General features: G+C 47.1%; 1 protein-coding gene across 4 annotated transcripts in view; it reads left to right on the forward strand.

The window, feature by feature from the left end:
* ash1l (ash1 (absent, small, or homeotic)-like (Drosophila)) overlaps window positions 1–15,999 on the forward strand; it is a 230,621-nt gene that overhangs the window by 30,016 nt on the left and 184,606 nt on the right. For all 4 annotated transcript variants that reach the window (XM_041179673.1, XM_041179676.1, XM_041179675.1 and 1 more), the window contains exon 2: window positions 1,528–2,118. In XM_041179673.1, the coding sequence (XP_041035607.1) occupies window positions 1,675–2,118 (444 nt within the window). In that variant the 5' untranslated portion in view covers window positions 1,528–1,674. The remainder of the gene's footprint in view (window positions 1–1,527; window positions 2,119–15,999) is intronic.

Here is a 15,999-nt window from a genome sequence, read left to right on the forward strand (position 1 = left end):
TTAGTGTTGGATGGGAGATAAATACAGGCCAAGGGATATCTTGCATACACCCAAGAGGGCAGACGGTGATGAAGTTAGTGGCGGTGAATGAACTAATGTAGAATACCTTGATTGGTTGCTGTCTAATGTATTAAAGAGTGATCAGAAAAAGAGTTTGGAGGAGTTTTTTTAAAGCGTAAAGCATGACATGAAAGTTGCTGGTTTCTGTTCGTGGGATGCAAAGAGATGCAATTTGAATAATGTGTGGGGGAAAAGGTTAAAACCATCCCAAGAGGAATATGAATATTTGAAGTTTAATTTAGTTTTGAGAGTTTTTATATGCTGTGCACCCAAAATTGCTTTGAAATGGGTCCCTATGAATCTATGCGTATACTTGTGCAGCTTAACACAACTGACCAACTTTTTTGGTTGTTTTCCGGGTTATTTTCTTAAAATGCTGGTTTCTTTTTCTCCCCCTCATCTGCAATTTCAACTTGAAATCCGCCTCTTACCATTTTGGACAAATCTATGGCTCCTCTTTGCGTGCTGTAGAAAGAATTCATTTTCTGTTTATTTCACTGTCATTCATAAAACAGTGGTGAGTGTGTGTACTCTATAAGCAGCTGTACTGGAGATCAAAGAGTTTCACTAAGATTTTAATAAAATGTGGAATTAATGCAGCAGGTCCAGCAGCATTTGTGGAAAGAGAATCCAAGTTAATGTTTTGCGTCGATGACCTCTCATCAAAGCTTGATTTCACGATTCTATAATCCTTCAGTGTTTTCTTCTGTTTCAATGTAATCTGCTGTGCACATGAATTTTTTTTTATCAATAGTGGATCTCCTGTGGCATTTCTCACAGGATAGCTTTTGGACTGGATTAGGGCTATGATATTTAATTGTGAATATAGCCTGTGGTATTAAGGCCTGTGCTTTAAATAGGTAAATCCAGGGAATTGTAGCTATTTAGTAACTGCTGATGACGTTTGTAACTGCTTGTAAATTTCAGACTGCATGACTGAGAATTGGCCCTTTTTTATGAAATGGTTTAGTATCTGTAACAGTTGTATATGTCTATGGCCTTGTATCTAACGCACGTTCGCTAGATGTAAGACTGCATAAAACAATCAGCCGTACAATTCTAAATTTCCCCATCCAAATTTGGGTGTGTTTAGAGAGAGCATTCAGCTCTAACTGGAGGTGGGAGCTCCTCAGTGTGATATGCATTAAGAGTACCATACTAGAGGTTTATTGGCATGACTAAAGTGTGTTGGCTTAAGTGTAATTTTTCCTCCTCCCCAGACCCAAGAGCATTGATATATTAAGTAAACCTTGGGTAACATTGCACAAAAATCATCTTGGCTTGACTGAAAGTGAGGAAAACTGTCCCAAGCAAAAATTTTCACTGGGTGAAGAATGGGACACAGGAGAGAAGCGTGTAGCTCAGTAATTGTCACCTGCTCGAGCCTCGCTTGAAATTAGTGATGGGAAAATCCAAGGGGAGGGAGATTCCAAATTAATGCTGACTATTTTTTCTCTTCTTTTACAGTGACAGTGATGCTGCGTTTCAGCTGGGAGCACTAACCAGGCAGCTTGTGTAGTGTCAGTGTCTGCTACAGAAAGCAGCAATCTGAACGCACAGGTGGCTCTTTATAACAATCCTTACCGATACTGGTAAGGGGGGGGAAGTTGCATAATGGAGCAAAGAAATGCATTGTTAGGATCCTTGAACCAGCCTTTGAGCATTGATGCAGAGGGCAACCCTGGAAAGAATACTCCAACAAGTTGCAACAACAAAGTTGTTGGCAGGAGAGAGGGAGAGATTGATGGGGGTGCCTTGGAGGAAGAAGATGGTACGAACTGGAAGCAGGAAGAGGGAAAAGCTGCTGACTCAGGACAAGAACTTGACCCACCAAACTCAGACCAGCAGCAGTTTTCTGTCAGGGAGACAAATTTTGCGGAAGGCAGCCTAAAACTGAAAATTGGGCTGCAGCCTAAGAGAACTAAGAAACCCCCCAAAAACCTGGAGAATTATGTTTGTCGGCCTGCTATTAAAACGACCATCAAGCACTCGAGAAACAAAATAACAAAAAGCGGGAAGAGCACCGAGGAGAGAGAAGAAGAGAGTGAACTAAAACGGGTAAGGTTTCTACTTTAATGATGTACAGTAAGCTGTTGGCTCAAGACTAACTTTTAAACTTATTTTTATTACTTTTGTCTTGGAGCTTGCTTGCCTGCAGGTATTTGTTGGCTGAGAGCGCACTTCTTCGCTTAACTCCAATTTTAAGGCAATCTAGTAGATGTAATATGCTGAACTCACAATCAGGAAAACCATAGTGTTTAAATCTTTACCTCAAATTCAGATCCCATCCCACATGTGCTAGTGTTGGGCAGTCTCCAGTTATTCAGGATATGTTACTCAGGAAGGGAATACAGTATATTTCCATATGGATTTTTCTCCAGCCATTTTGTCATCCTACCACAGTTGATTTTGCTGTTTATCAGTGATATCTAAACATTGTACATACTGTATGACCAGCTGTCTGGTCCATTTTTTAAACAAACTTTGTAAAATGTTATTACCACTCCAGAGTATTGGAATGGCTGCAGACAAGCCTGTTTCTTTTCCTGATATTGGTTCGTAGTATCAGACATTCAGATTAAATTGGTAGAAATAACATTCTATCACAAAATTGTGAACTTTTTAGTTAAAAGACAAAATATGATTTTCTCGTTAATTTGACTTTTTAATTCAATCTGGATGTTACATTAAAATAGAAAACTTTCGTCCAATTATGTAAGAAAGAGTAAATACTGGAAATAAAGAGCATCCTAAGCATCTGAAGAAAAGGAGATTGGTTAATGGTTTTCATAAAGAGTCAAAACATTAACCTAACTGTTCTCCTTCAGATCCTGATAAGTCTGCAACGTATGTTCGGCTTTTCCTTCTTTATTTCAGAGTTACAGAATTCCCATTTTGCTTCTTCTATCTATTCTGGTAATTGTGTAAACCAGTAGCTTGTTTAACAACCATCAGTGATTTGTTTAGAATGTGTTTTTGTCGTAAATATGGGAAAGACTTATTAGAGGGAAACTTCCACTAAAACAATACACTAATTTTGTTAAATTGATGTTCAGGGTTCGGTCACTGTGACGCAGGGGGTTCTGGATTCGGGTCACTGTGACACCGGGGTGTTCTGGATGCGAGTCACTGTGACGCCGGGGGTTCTGGATGCGGGTCACTGTGACGCCGGGGGTTCTGGATGCGGGTCACTGTGACGCCGGGGGTTCTGGATGCGGGTCACTGTGACGCCGGGGGTTCTGGATGCGGGTCACTGTGACGCCGGGGGTTCTGGATGCGGGTCACTGTGACGCCGGGGGTTCTGGATGCGGGTCACTGTGACGCCGGGGGTTCTGGATGCGGGTCACTGTGACGCCGGGGGTTCTGGATGCGGGTCACTGTGACGCCGGGGGTTCTGGATGCGGGTCACTGTGACGCCGGGGGTTCTGGATGCGGGTCACTGTGACGCCGGGGGTTCTGGATGCGGGTCACTGTGACGCCGGGGGTTCTGGGTGCGGGTGACTGTGAGGCCGGGGGTTCTGGGTGCGGGTGACTGTGAGGCCGGGGGTTCTGGGTGCGGGTGACTGTGAGGCCGGGGGTTCTGGGTGCGGGTGACTGTGAGGCCGGGGGTTCTGGGTGCGGGTGACTGTGAGGCCGGGGGTTCTGGACGCGGGTGACTGTGAGGCCGGGGGTTCTGGACGCGGGTGACTGTGAGGCCGGGGGTTCTGGACGCGGGTGACTGTGAGGCCGGGGGTTCTGGACGCGGGTGACTGTGAGGCCGGGGGTTCTGGACGCGGGTGACTGTGAGGCCGGGGGTTCTGGACGCGGGTGACTGTGAGGCCGGGGGTTCTGGACGCGGGTGACTGTGAGGCCGGGGGTTCTGGACGCGGGTGACTGTGAGGCCGGGGGTTCTGGACGCGGGTGACTGTGAGGCCGGGGGTTCTGGACGCGGGTGACTGTGAGGCCGGGGGTTCTGGACGCGGGTGACTGTGAGGCCGGGGGTTCTGGACGCGGGTGACTGTGAGGCCGGGGGTTCTGGACGCGGGTGACTGTGAGGCCGGGGGTTCTGGACGCGGGTGACTGTGAGGCCGGGGGTTCTGGACGCGGGTGACTGTGGCGCCGGGGGTTCTGGACGCGGGTGACTGTGGCGCCGGGGGTTCTGGACGCGGGTGACTGTGGCGCCGGGGGTTCTGGACGCGGGTGACTGTGGCGCCGGGGGTTCTGGACGCGGGTGACTGTGGCGCCGGGGGTTCTGGGCGCGGGTGCCTGTGGCGCCGGGGGTTCTGGGCGCGGGTGCCTGTGGCGCCGGGGGTTCTGGGCGCGGGTGCCTGTGGCGCCGGGGGTTCTGGGCGCGGGTGCCTGTGGCGCCGGGGGTTCTGGGCGCGGGTGCCTGTGGCGCCGGGGGTTCTGGGCGCGGGTGCCTGTGGCGCCGGGGGTTCTGGGCGCGGGTGCCTGTGGCGCCGGGGGTTCTGGGCGCGGGTGCCTGTGGCGCCGGGGGTTCTGGGCGCGGGTGCCTGTGGCGCCGGGGGTTCTGGGCGCGGGTGCCTGTGGCGCCGGGGGTTCTGGGCGCGGGTGCCTGTGGCGCCGGGGGTTCTGGGCGCGGGTGCCTGTGGCGCCGGGGGTTCTGGGCGCGGGTGCCTGTGGCGCCGGGGGTTCTGGGCGCGGGTGCCTGTGGCGCCGGGGGTTCTGGGCGCGGGTGCCTGTGGCGCCGGGGGTTCTGGGCGCGGGTGCCTGTGGCGCCGGGGGTTCTGGGCGCGGGTGCCTGTGGCGCCGGGGGTTCTGGGCGCGGGTGCCTGTGGCGCCGGGGGTTCTGGGCGCGGGTGCCTGTGGCGCCGGGGGTTCTGGGCGCGGGTGCCTGTGGCGCCGGGGGTTCTGGGCGCGGGTGCCTGTGGCGCCGGGGGTTCTGGGCGCGGCTGCCTGTGGCGCCGGGGGTTCTGGGCGCGGCTCGCGGTGGCGCCGGGGGTTCTGGGCGCGGCTCGCGGTGGCGCCGGGGGCTGTGGGTCCAGCTCGAAAAAAAAAAATTAAAAGTGGCGTAATGGTAAATCTGTGACCTCACTGGCTGATAGGGAATCTACACTAAATTAAACCAAATAAATTAATTACTTAATTAATAAGTAGAGGGTATCTGGACCTGAAGCAGGGGATTACTGTTCTTAGAATTTAGCATTTATAGTAGAAATCTAGCCCTAGGGGATGTATAGTTAATAAGGAGTCAATAAGCAGTTATTACATTTAAATTAATTTATTAAATAGTTCTAGAAATGGCAGTTGCTGAGGTGAAGTGCTTCACCTGTGGGATGTGGGAAATCTGTGATGCTTCAAGTGTCCTGGATAACTACATCTGCAGGAAGTGTACCCGATTGCAGCTCCTCACAGACCGCATGGATCGTTGGAGCAGCAGTTGGATGCACTTAGGAGCATTCAGGTGGCGGAAAGCATCATAGGAGTTTTGCAGACGTGGTCACACCCATGGTACAGACAGATAGATGGGTGACCACTAGAAGGGGCAGGCAGTCAGTGCAGAAATCCCCTGTGGCTGTCCCCTTCTCTCACAGGCATACCGTTTTGGATACTGTTAGGGGGGGATGGCCAATCAGGGGAAAACAACAGCAGTAGCCAGAGCAGTAGCACCATGGCTGGCTCTGTTGTTCAGCAGGGGTGGGTCAAAGCACACAAGCGTAATTGTCATAGGGGACCCTATAGTCAGGGACTCAGGCGCTTCTGTGGTCATGAAAGAGACACCAGAATGCTATGTTGCCTCCCTGGTGCCAGGGTCCAGGATGTCTCTGATCGGGTACAGGACATTTTGAAGGGGGCGGGAGAACAGCCAGAGGTTGTAGTACTAACATTGGTACTAACAACATAGGCAGGAAGAGTGACGAGGTCTTGCAGCGGGAGTTCAGGGAGTTAGGCAGAAAGTTTAAAAAAAAAACAGGACCTCTAGGGTTGTAATCTCAGGATTACTCCCTGTGCCACGTGCCAGTGAGGCTAGGAATAGGAAGATAGTGCAGCTAAACACGTGGCTGCACAGATGTTGTAGGAGGGAGGGTTTCCGATATCTGGATCATTGGGATCTCTTCCAGGGCAGGTGGGACCTGTACAAGAAGGACGGGTTGCATCTAAACTGGAGGGGCACCAATATTCTGGCTGCGAGGTTTGCTACTGTCACTCGGGAGGGTTTAAACTAGTATGGCAGGGGGGTGGGAACCAGAGCAATAGGTCAGCAGGTGAAATAAATGGCTGGGAACTAGTGAATATGGCCAGTAGGACTAAGAGGAAGGGCAGGCAGGGAGAAATTACTGGGGGTCTGAAATGCATTTGTTTCAATGCGAGAAGTGTAACAGGCATGGCAGATGAGCTTAGAGCTTGGATTAATACTTGGGACTATGATATTGCTATTACAGAGACTTGGTTGAAGGATGGACAGGATTGGCAGATAAACGTTCCAGGATTTAGATGTTTCAGGCAGGATAGAGGGATGTAGAAGATGTGGGGAAGTTGCACTGCTGGTTAAGGAGAGTATCACAGCTGTACAACCTTGGAAGGCTCATGCAGCGAGGCAATATGGGTAGAGCTCTGAAATAGGAAGGGTGCAGTCACCATGTTGGGGGTTTACTATAGGCCTCCCATTTGCCGGCGGGAGATTGAGGAATAGTTAGGTAGGCAGATTTTGGAAAGATGTAAAAGCAATAGGGTTGTTGTGGTGTGTGATTTGAACTTTCCCTGTATTGACTGGGAATCATTTAGTGCTAGGTGTTTGGATGGTGCAGAATTTGTAAGGTGCATCCAGGAGGGCTTCCTGAGATAATATGTAGTTAATATGTAGAATAGGGAAGCGGCAATACTGAACCTGGTATTAGGGAATGAGCCCGGCCAGGTGGTTGAAGTTTCAGTAGGGGAGCATTTCGGGAAAAGTGACCATAATTCAGTAAGTTTCAAGGTACTGGTGGATAAGGATAACAGGAGTCCTCGGGTTAAGGTGTTTAATTGGGGGAAGGCTAATTATAACAATTATTAGGCAGGAACTGAGGAATCTAGACTGGAGGCGGATGTTTGAGGACAAATCAACGACTGACACGTGGGGGGCTTTCAAGCATCAGTTGATAAGAATTCAGGAACAGGCATGTTCCTGCTAGGATGAAGGATAAGTATGGCAAGTTTCAGGAACCTTAGATAACGAAGGATATTGTGAGATTAGTCAAAAAGAAAAGGGAAGCATTCGTAAGGGCCAGAAGGCTGGGAACAGATGAACCCTGTGGAGAATATAAAGAAAGTAGGAAGAAACTTAAGCAAGGAGTCAGGAGGGCTAAAAGGGGTCATGAAAAGACGGTGGCAACCAGGATTAAGGAAAATCCCAAGGCCTTTTATACATATGTAAGAAGCAAGAGGGTAGCCAGGGAAAGGGTAGGCCCACTCAGGGACAGAGGTGGGAATCTGTTTTGGAGCCAGAAGAAATGGGAGAGATACTAAATGACTACTTCTCATCAGTATTCACCAAAGAGAAGGACTTAGCAGTCGATTTGTCTAGGGAAGAGTGTGTAGATAGCCTGGATCATGTTGAGATCAAAAAAGAGGAGGTGTTATGCATCTTGAAGAATATTAAGGTAGATAAGTCCCCAGGGCCAGATGGGATCCACCCCAGAGTACTGAGGGAGGCAAGGGAGGAGATTGCTGGGACCTTGACAGAAATCTTTGTATCCTCACTGGCTACGGGTGAGGTCTCAGAGAATGGCCAATGTTATTCCATTGTTTAAGAAGGGTAGCAGGGATAATCCAGAAAATTACAGGCCGGTGAGCCTTACGTCAGTGGTAGGGAAATTTTTGGAGAAGATCCTTCGTCACAGGATTTACTACCATTTGGAAGCAAATGGGCGTATTAGTGAGAGGCAGCGTGGTTTTGTGAAGGGGAGGTTGTGTCTCACTAAGTTAATCGAGTTTTTCAAGGAAGTGACAAAGATGATCGACAACGGAAGGGCAGTGGATGTTATGTACATGGATTTCAGTAAGGCCTTTGACAAGGTTCCTTATGCCAGACTGGTACAGAAGGTAAAGTCGCACGAGATCAGAGGTGAGCTGGCAAGATGGATACAGAATTGGCTTGGTCATAGAAGACAAGAGGGTAGAAGTGCTTTTCTGAATGGAGAGCTGTGACTAGTGGTGTTCCGCAGGGATCAGTGCTGGGACCTTTGCTGTTTGTAGTATATGTAAATGATTTGGAGGAAAATGTAACTGGGCTAATTAGTAAGTTTGCAGACATCACTAAGGTTGGAGGAGTTGCAGATAGTGAAGAGGATTATCAAAGAATACAACAGGATATAGATCGGTTGGAGACTTGGGCGGAGAAATGGCGGATGGAGTTTAATCCGGATAAATGCAAGATAATGCATTTTGGAAGGTATAATACAGATAGGAATTATACAGTAAATGGCAGAACCCTTGAGTGCATCGATGGGCAGAGGGATCTGGGTGTACAGCTCCACAGGTCACTGAAAGTGGCAACACATGTGGATAAGGTAGTCAGGAAGGCATTTGGCATGCTTGCCTTCATCGGCAGGGGTATTGGGTATAAAAGCTGGGAGGTCATGCTGCAGCTGTATAGAACCTTGGTTAGGCCACACTTGGAATATTGTGTGCAATTCTGGTCGCCACATTACCAGAAGGTGTGGAAGCATTGGAGAGGGTGCAGAGGAGATTTACCAGAATGCTGCCTGGTCTGGAGGTTATTAGCTATGAGGAGAGGCTGGAGAAAGTCAGATTATTCTCACGAGAGTGACGGAGATTGAGGGGCGACTTGATAGAAGTTTACAAAATTGAGTGGCATAGACAGAGTAGATAGAAGCTTTTTCCCAGGGTGGAAGAGTCAATTACTAGGGGACATAGATTTAAGGTGAGAGGAGAAAACTTTAGAGGAGATGTGCAGGGCAAGTTTTTTACGCAGAGGATAGTGAGTGTTTGGAATTCGGTGCCAGAGCAGGTGGTGGAAGCAGGTACGATAGTGATGTTAAGAGGCAGCTTGACAAATACATGAATAGGATGGAAATAGAGGGATACGGAACCCATAAGTGCAAAATGTTTTAGTTTCACAGGCAATATGATCGGCGCAGGCTTGGAGGGCCGAAGGGTCTGTTCCTGTGCTGTACCTTTCTTTGTTCTTTGATGCAGGTCACTGTGATGCTGGGGTTTCTGGGTGCGGGTCACTGTGACACGGGCACTCTGGGTGCGGGTCACTGTGACACGGGCACTCTGGGTGCGGGTCACTGTGACACGGGCACTCTGGGTGCGGGTCACTGTGACACGGGCACTCTGGGTGCGGGTCACTGTGACACGGGCACTCTGGGTGCGGGTCACTGTGACACGGGCACTCTGGGTGCGGGTCACTGTGACACGGGCACTCTGGGTGCGGGTCACTGTGACACGGGCACTCTGGGTGCGGGTCACTGTGACACGGGCACTCTGGGTGCGGGTCACTGTGACACGGGCACTCTGGGTGCGGGTCACTGTGACACGGGCACTCTGGGTGCGGGTCACTGTGACACGGGCACTCTGGGTGCGGGTCACTGTGACACTTGTGCTCTGTTGCACCGGGATGTGCTTTTCTCTCGCCAAGTTGTCTTGCTGGGCTGACATGCATGACAGATTGGGGCACTGGGATTCAGAGAAGAGTTTGTTGCAATTTGATAGATATTCACCACTTGAATAAATGTGAAATGCCTTGCCCTTGTTCAGATTCAGTACCCTTGGGTGGGGAGGGGGTTGGTGAGGATTGGACAGGGTCGGGCACAAGTCCAGGGTGTTTATGTTCTTGCTGAGTAATGCTTATTCAGCAGTGACTCACCGGCTGTAGATAATTTGTGGAATCAGGGTTTTGGGAGGTGGTTGCAATTTATGTCTGTTAACCGTTTAAGGACTGCTATGAAGTTGTGCACCAAAATAACTATGTCTCCACTTTTCAGTGTTAAAGGGTTTTGATTCTGTATTTGAAGGTCAGTGTCATTACTGAAGGTGTTTCCAGTATCAGCACCAAACACTCCCAAAACAGGTATAACACAACCAGACTCTGAATTAAGCTTCATTTACCCATATCCATCTGCGGCATATGCGTTCAAACTTGTGTTTTTCCATTTCTACAACAGCTTTGCGGATGGCCTCTCGAAATGTCATGGTCAATTTCTTTTCCAGTTATTATGAGTTGTTTTGTATTGTAGTTGCGTTGAACCAGGAATTGGGTTGAAATAGCTGTAGACTGATTTTTGTATCAGATCATTCACCTCTTCACTGCTACTATCGTCTGATCTGTCTGGACTGGACTGAAACCAGGTCCCAGATTTGAAATGACAGCTTTCTAAAACAATAACATCCAGTTTGTCTTTTTTTTTGTTTTTCAGACTAGACTAGTTTTTATAGCTGCCCTTGAAACTGCTGAATAGCAACAAATTTGAAATGTGTGTAGGTTATCTTTTGTACCTTGTGTGTAGGTGTACCCTAGGTTGTGGCATGCAAGTCGACCCAGCATATAAGACAACCCCATTTCTTGGCACCAAAAATCATGCTTTTGCACATGCTCGATGTAGTTGGCCCCTCTTTTCAGCTGTGAAATGCTATACTTGCATTAGTAGTCGGCCTCAGTTTTTCACCACAGAAATGCATGTTTTACTTATACTGTAAGTTGGCACATGGGATCAAGCAGGTGATGCAGGCTCTGTTGTGAAGGAGGTGCACGGGAGTTTAAGACACCCCAGCACAGAGCAGACTGCGCATGGTATGGCAAGTGAGGAACAGAAATGGGCCTCCTAGCAAAACAAATGAAGCATGAAGCTGCTTCCATGCTAAAAGTTGTAACATTTGCTAACTCGTCAAATAACTGCTACAGTGAGAAAATTTGGTGTTTGTGAAAAACTGTTGCGGAATGGAAGGAGCTTTTATTTAAATGGAGAGAGATTGCAGAACTCTGAAGTACAGAAGGATCTGGGTGTCCTGACCCACAAATCATAAAAAGTTAATATGCAGTTACAGCAAGTGATTAGGAAGGCAGATGGAATGTTGGTGTTTATTGCAAGAGGAATTGTATAAAAGTAGAGATGCTTGCTGCAGTAGTACAGGGCATTGGTGAGACTACACCTAGAGTACTGTTTCTCCTTTTGGTCTTTTTATTTAAGAAAGGACATAATTGCATTAGAAGCAATTATGGCTCAGTGTCAGAAACAGTTCACTTGACTGATTCCTGGGACGAGGGGGTTGCCTTATGAGGAAAGGTTGGACAGGCCGGGCCTGTATCCATTGGAGTTTAAAAGAATGAGAGGCAATCTTATTGAAACATATACGATCCTGAGGGGACTTGACAGGGTGGATGCTAAAAAGATGCTTTCCCCTTGTGGGAGAGACTAGAACTAGGGGTTACAGTTTGAAAATAAGGGGTCTCCCATTTAAGATGAAGATGAGAAATGTTTTCACTCAGGGTCATGAGTCTGTGGAAGTCTCTTCCCTAGAGAGCTGGAGGCTGGGTCATTGAATGTTTTTAAAAGCAAAGGTAGATAGATTTTTGACTAACAAGGGAGTCAAAGGTTATTGGGGGTAGGCAGGAAAGTGGAGTTGAGGCCACAATCAGATCAGCCATAGTTATCTTGAGTGGCGGAGCAGGCTTGAGGGGTGGAATGGCCTACTCCTCCTGATTCCTATGTGTTTGTGTATAGGCCTTCTTCCTTCGACATCTGCAACATAGCTTGCCCCATTCATGTCTCAACTCGTCACCTCACCGACTGCTGTTCTTGCTAACCTAGTTTGGCTCCTGGTCCACCAATACTTCCCATTTGAAGTTCTAATTGTCATGTTAAAATCCCTTTGTGCCCTTGCCCAAACTGTCTCTAACCTTTTTCAACCTTCCAATGTATCCACCCTCAAATCTCCTCTGAATCTAGCCATTTGTATGTCTCCCTTTTCTTTGTCTCACCATTGGAGGCCATGCCATGGCCACCTAGGCCCCACATTTTGGAGTTCTCTTTCGAAAGTTCTGCGCCTCCCTCTCCTTTTAAATCCCTCCTTAAAACCTATCTCTCTCACCAAGCATTTGGTGCTAATATGTCCCCCTTTTGCTCAGTGTCCATTTTTTTTTTTGCCTGAATGTGTCTCTATGAAGACTCTTGGGAGCTTTTATTTGTGACAGTGTATAAATTCAATAATGCAAAATACGGTAATTCTTGAAAATGTTTTCACTTGTGAGAAATCCAAAATTAGTGGTCATAAGATTGTCACTAATAAACCCAACAGGGAATTCAGGAGAAACTTCTTTAACCAGAAAGTGGTTAGAATGTAAAACTCACTATCACAGGGAGTAGTTGAGGTACATGAAACAATGTACAGGGGCACAGCTAAAAGGCAGGGCAATGGCACTAGGTCATAAAGCTCATTTGGAGAGCTAGTGCAGATACGATGGGCTGAATGGCCTCCTGTGCTGTTAAAATTCTGTGAATCTGCCCTGGAGAAGATAGCCAATGAGCCATCAAACAAGGACCAGGACTCAAAACGTCAACTCTTTTCTTCTCCGCCGATGCTGCCAGACCTGCTGAGTTTTTCCAGGTAATTCTGTTTTTGTTAAGGACCAGCCACAGATGATTTTGAGAAGCATGTATTGAATAAGTCCTCCGCAATCATTGGAATGGTTACATCATCACCAAAAATGCAATGCTTACATATGCACTTGAGGCCAAATCGAACCCTGAGTCCAACAAAGAACTGCTTTATGGAACGAAAGAGTCTGGTGTCTCTAGTGTCAGAAGACCAAGATTGCTCCGAGACTACCAAAAGACCTTAATGCCAAAATTGCCAGTTTAGCGATTCATCATCAGACGACAAAAAAGTCACCGGCAATATGGATGAATTGCCCATGAATTTCAGTATGTGCAGCAACCAAACTGGAGTGGAAGGATTTGAATACAGTGAAAACAACAGGACGTGAGAAGACCAGATTCATGGTGGTACTAGCCTGCATGGCATAGGAACAAAATTAAAGCCTATGGTAATTTTCAAATGTGAAACCATACTGAAAATCAACATCCCTGCAGGAGTTTCTGTTCATGTCCATGACAACAGTTGGATGGATTGGAATGGAGTGAAGTTATGAACCGAGAATGTGTGGAATAGGCATTCCAGTAAAGAAATAAAAACAAAAAAACTGCGGATGCTGGAAATCCAAAACAAAAACAAAAACAGAATTACCTGGAAAAACTCAGCAGGTCTGGCAGCATCGGCGGAGAAGAAAAGAGTTGACGTTTCGAGTCCTCATGACCCTTCGACAGAACTTGAGTTTGAGTCCAAGAAAGAGTTGAAATATAAGCTGGTTTAAGGTGTGTGTGTGGGGGGCAGAGAGAGAGAGAGAGAGAGAGAGGTGGAGTGGGGGTATGGTTGTAGGGACAAACAAGCAGTGATAGAAGCAGATCATCAAAAGATGTCAACAACAATAATACAAAAGAACACATAGGTGTTAAAGTTAAAGTTGGTGATATTATCTAAACGAATGTGCTAATTAAGAATGGATGGTAGGGCACTCAAGGTATAGCTAGTTGACGTTTCGAGTCCTCATGTCAACGCAAACTGGAGGAACAACACCTCATCTTCCGACTAGGCACTTTACAGCCATCCGGACTGAATATTGAATTCAACAACTTTAGGTCGTGAGCTCCCTCCCCTATCCCCACCCCCTTTCTGTTTCCCCCTTCCTTTTCTTTTTTTTCCAATAAATTATATAGATTTTCCTTTTCCCACCTATTTCCATTATAAAAAGAGAAAAAAAAAATTATTTATTTTATTTTTTTTTACATCTTTTATGCTCTCCCCACCCCCACTAGAGCTATACCTTGAGTGCCCTACCATCCATTCTTAATTAGCACATTTGTTTAGATAATATCACCAACTTTAACTTTAACACCTATGTGTTCTTTTGTATTATTGTTGTTGACATCTTTTGATGATCTGCTTCTATCACTGCTTGTTTGTCCCTACAACCACACCCCCACTCCACATCTCTCTCTCTCTCTCTCTCCGCCCCCCCACACACACACCTTAAACCAGCTTATATTTCAACTCTTTCTTGGACTCGAACTCAAGTTCTGTCGAAGGGTCATGAGGACTCGAAAGGTCAACTCTTTTCTTCTCTGCTGATGCTGCCAGACCTGCTGAGTTTTTCCAGGTAATTCTGTTTTTGTTTTTATTCCAGTAAAGAATACAACTTATTAGTGTGGGACATGTTCAGTGCCTATATAACCAATGAGATTGAGAGATGCCAGGGAAGAAATTACACCCATGTTGCAGTTATATCAGGAGGCGTAATGTCCGAAGTTCAACCTTTTGGACTTATGTTCAACAAGCTATTCAACAATCATGTTCATGCTGAATGGAATAGGTTGATAGAGAAAAAAGCCTTCACAGAGTGGAAATATGCGTGCTGCCCCGCTTCAAGTTCTGTGTGGTTTCATTGTCAAATCGTGGGATGCCATTAGTGCACTAAGTGTCATCAGATCATTCAAAAACACTGAATATCCAATTCAATAGATAGAGAGGAAGATGGTTTGTTGTGGAGGGATGATTCTGAAAGTAAAAGCACATCTACTCTAGAGTGGGATCCTTACAATGATGCCATTGCCAAAGTGACTCAATGAATTCGATGAACTCTTTGTGTTGGATGCTAAAGACGATGAATTTGATGGTTTTAAAACGCTTTGATTGTGCCTAAAGGTATCTTTGTACAGGAAATTAATTCAATAAACTGTGCCACATTAATTTATTCAGAGGATATGGGCACCGCTGGCTAGACCAGCACTTATTGTCCATCCCTAGTTGCCCTTGAGAAGATGGTGGTGAGCCGCTGCCTTGAACTGCTGCAGTCCCTGTGGTTGTAGGTACATGCACAGTGCTGTTAGGGAGTAAGTTCCAGGATTTTAACCCAGTGACAATCTCAGAACGGCGCCATATTTTCAAGTCAGGATGATGCATGGCTTGGATGCGGTGAACTTGCAAGTGGTGTCCCTATTGCACCTGCTGACCTTGTCCTTCTAGGTAGCAGAGGTCACGGGTTTGGAAGGTGTTGTCTAAGGAGCCTTGATGAGTTCCTGCAGTGCATCTTGTAGATAGTACACGCTGCTGCCAATGTTAGTTGGTGGTGGAGGGAGTGAATGTGGATGTGGTGCCAATCAAGCGAGCTGCTTTGTCCTGGATGGTGTCGAGCTTGTTGTCTGGTTGGAATTGTACTCAACCAGACAAGTGGACAGTATTCCATCACACTCTTGATTCGTGCCTTGTAGATGGTGGACAGGCTTTGGGGAGTCAGGAGGTGAGTTACTGTCCACAGAATTCCCAGTTTTTGACCTGCTCTTGTAGCCACAGTATTTATATGGCTGGTCAGTGGTAACCCCCAGGATGTTGATAGTCGGGGATTCAGCAATGGTAATGCCTTTGAATGTCAAGGGGCGTGGTTAGATTCTCTCTCATTGGAGATGGCCATTGCCAGGCACTTGTGTAGTGCAAATGTTCTTATACTTATCAGCCTGAGCCTGAATGTTGTCCAGTTTATGTTGCATATGGGCACAGGCTGTTTCAGTATCTGAGTATCACGAATGGTGCTGAACATTGTGCAGTCATCAGCAAACATCCCCACTTCTGACCTTATGATGGAAGGAAGGTCAGTGATGAAGCAGCTGAAGATGGTTGGGCCTAGGACACTAAGAGTATCCAAAGTGCTTAGGGCAATAATGGAATAATTTTTTTTAAAAATTGAGATGGGTAATTGGGACTTAAGTGAACTCTTCTGTACAGAAGTTGATTACCATAGAAGAACATTGAAAGCAGTGTTTTGAATGGGTTCAGGTGATAGATTAATGTTTTTCCAGGCAAGGAAATGTTAGATATGGGGACGTGGTGGGGCTGAACAATAACACGTGGCTGAATTTCTTGAGTTGCAAAAACTGTTCC

Source organism: Carcharodon carcharias, chromosome 36 (genome assembly GCF_017639515.1).
Source record: "Carcharodon carcharias isolate sCarCar2 chromosome 36, sCarCar2.pri, whole genome shotgun sequence".
Lineage (NCBI taxonomy): Eukaryota > Metazoa > Chordata > Chondrichthyes > Lamniformes > Lamnidae > Carcharodon > Carcharodon carcharias.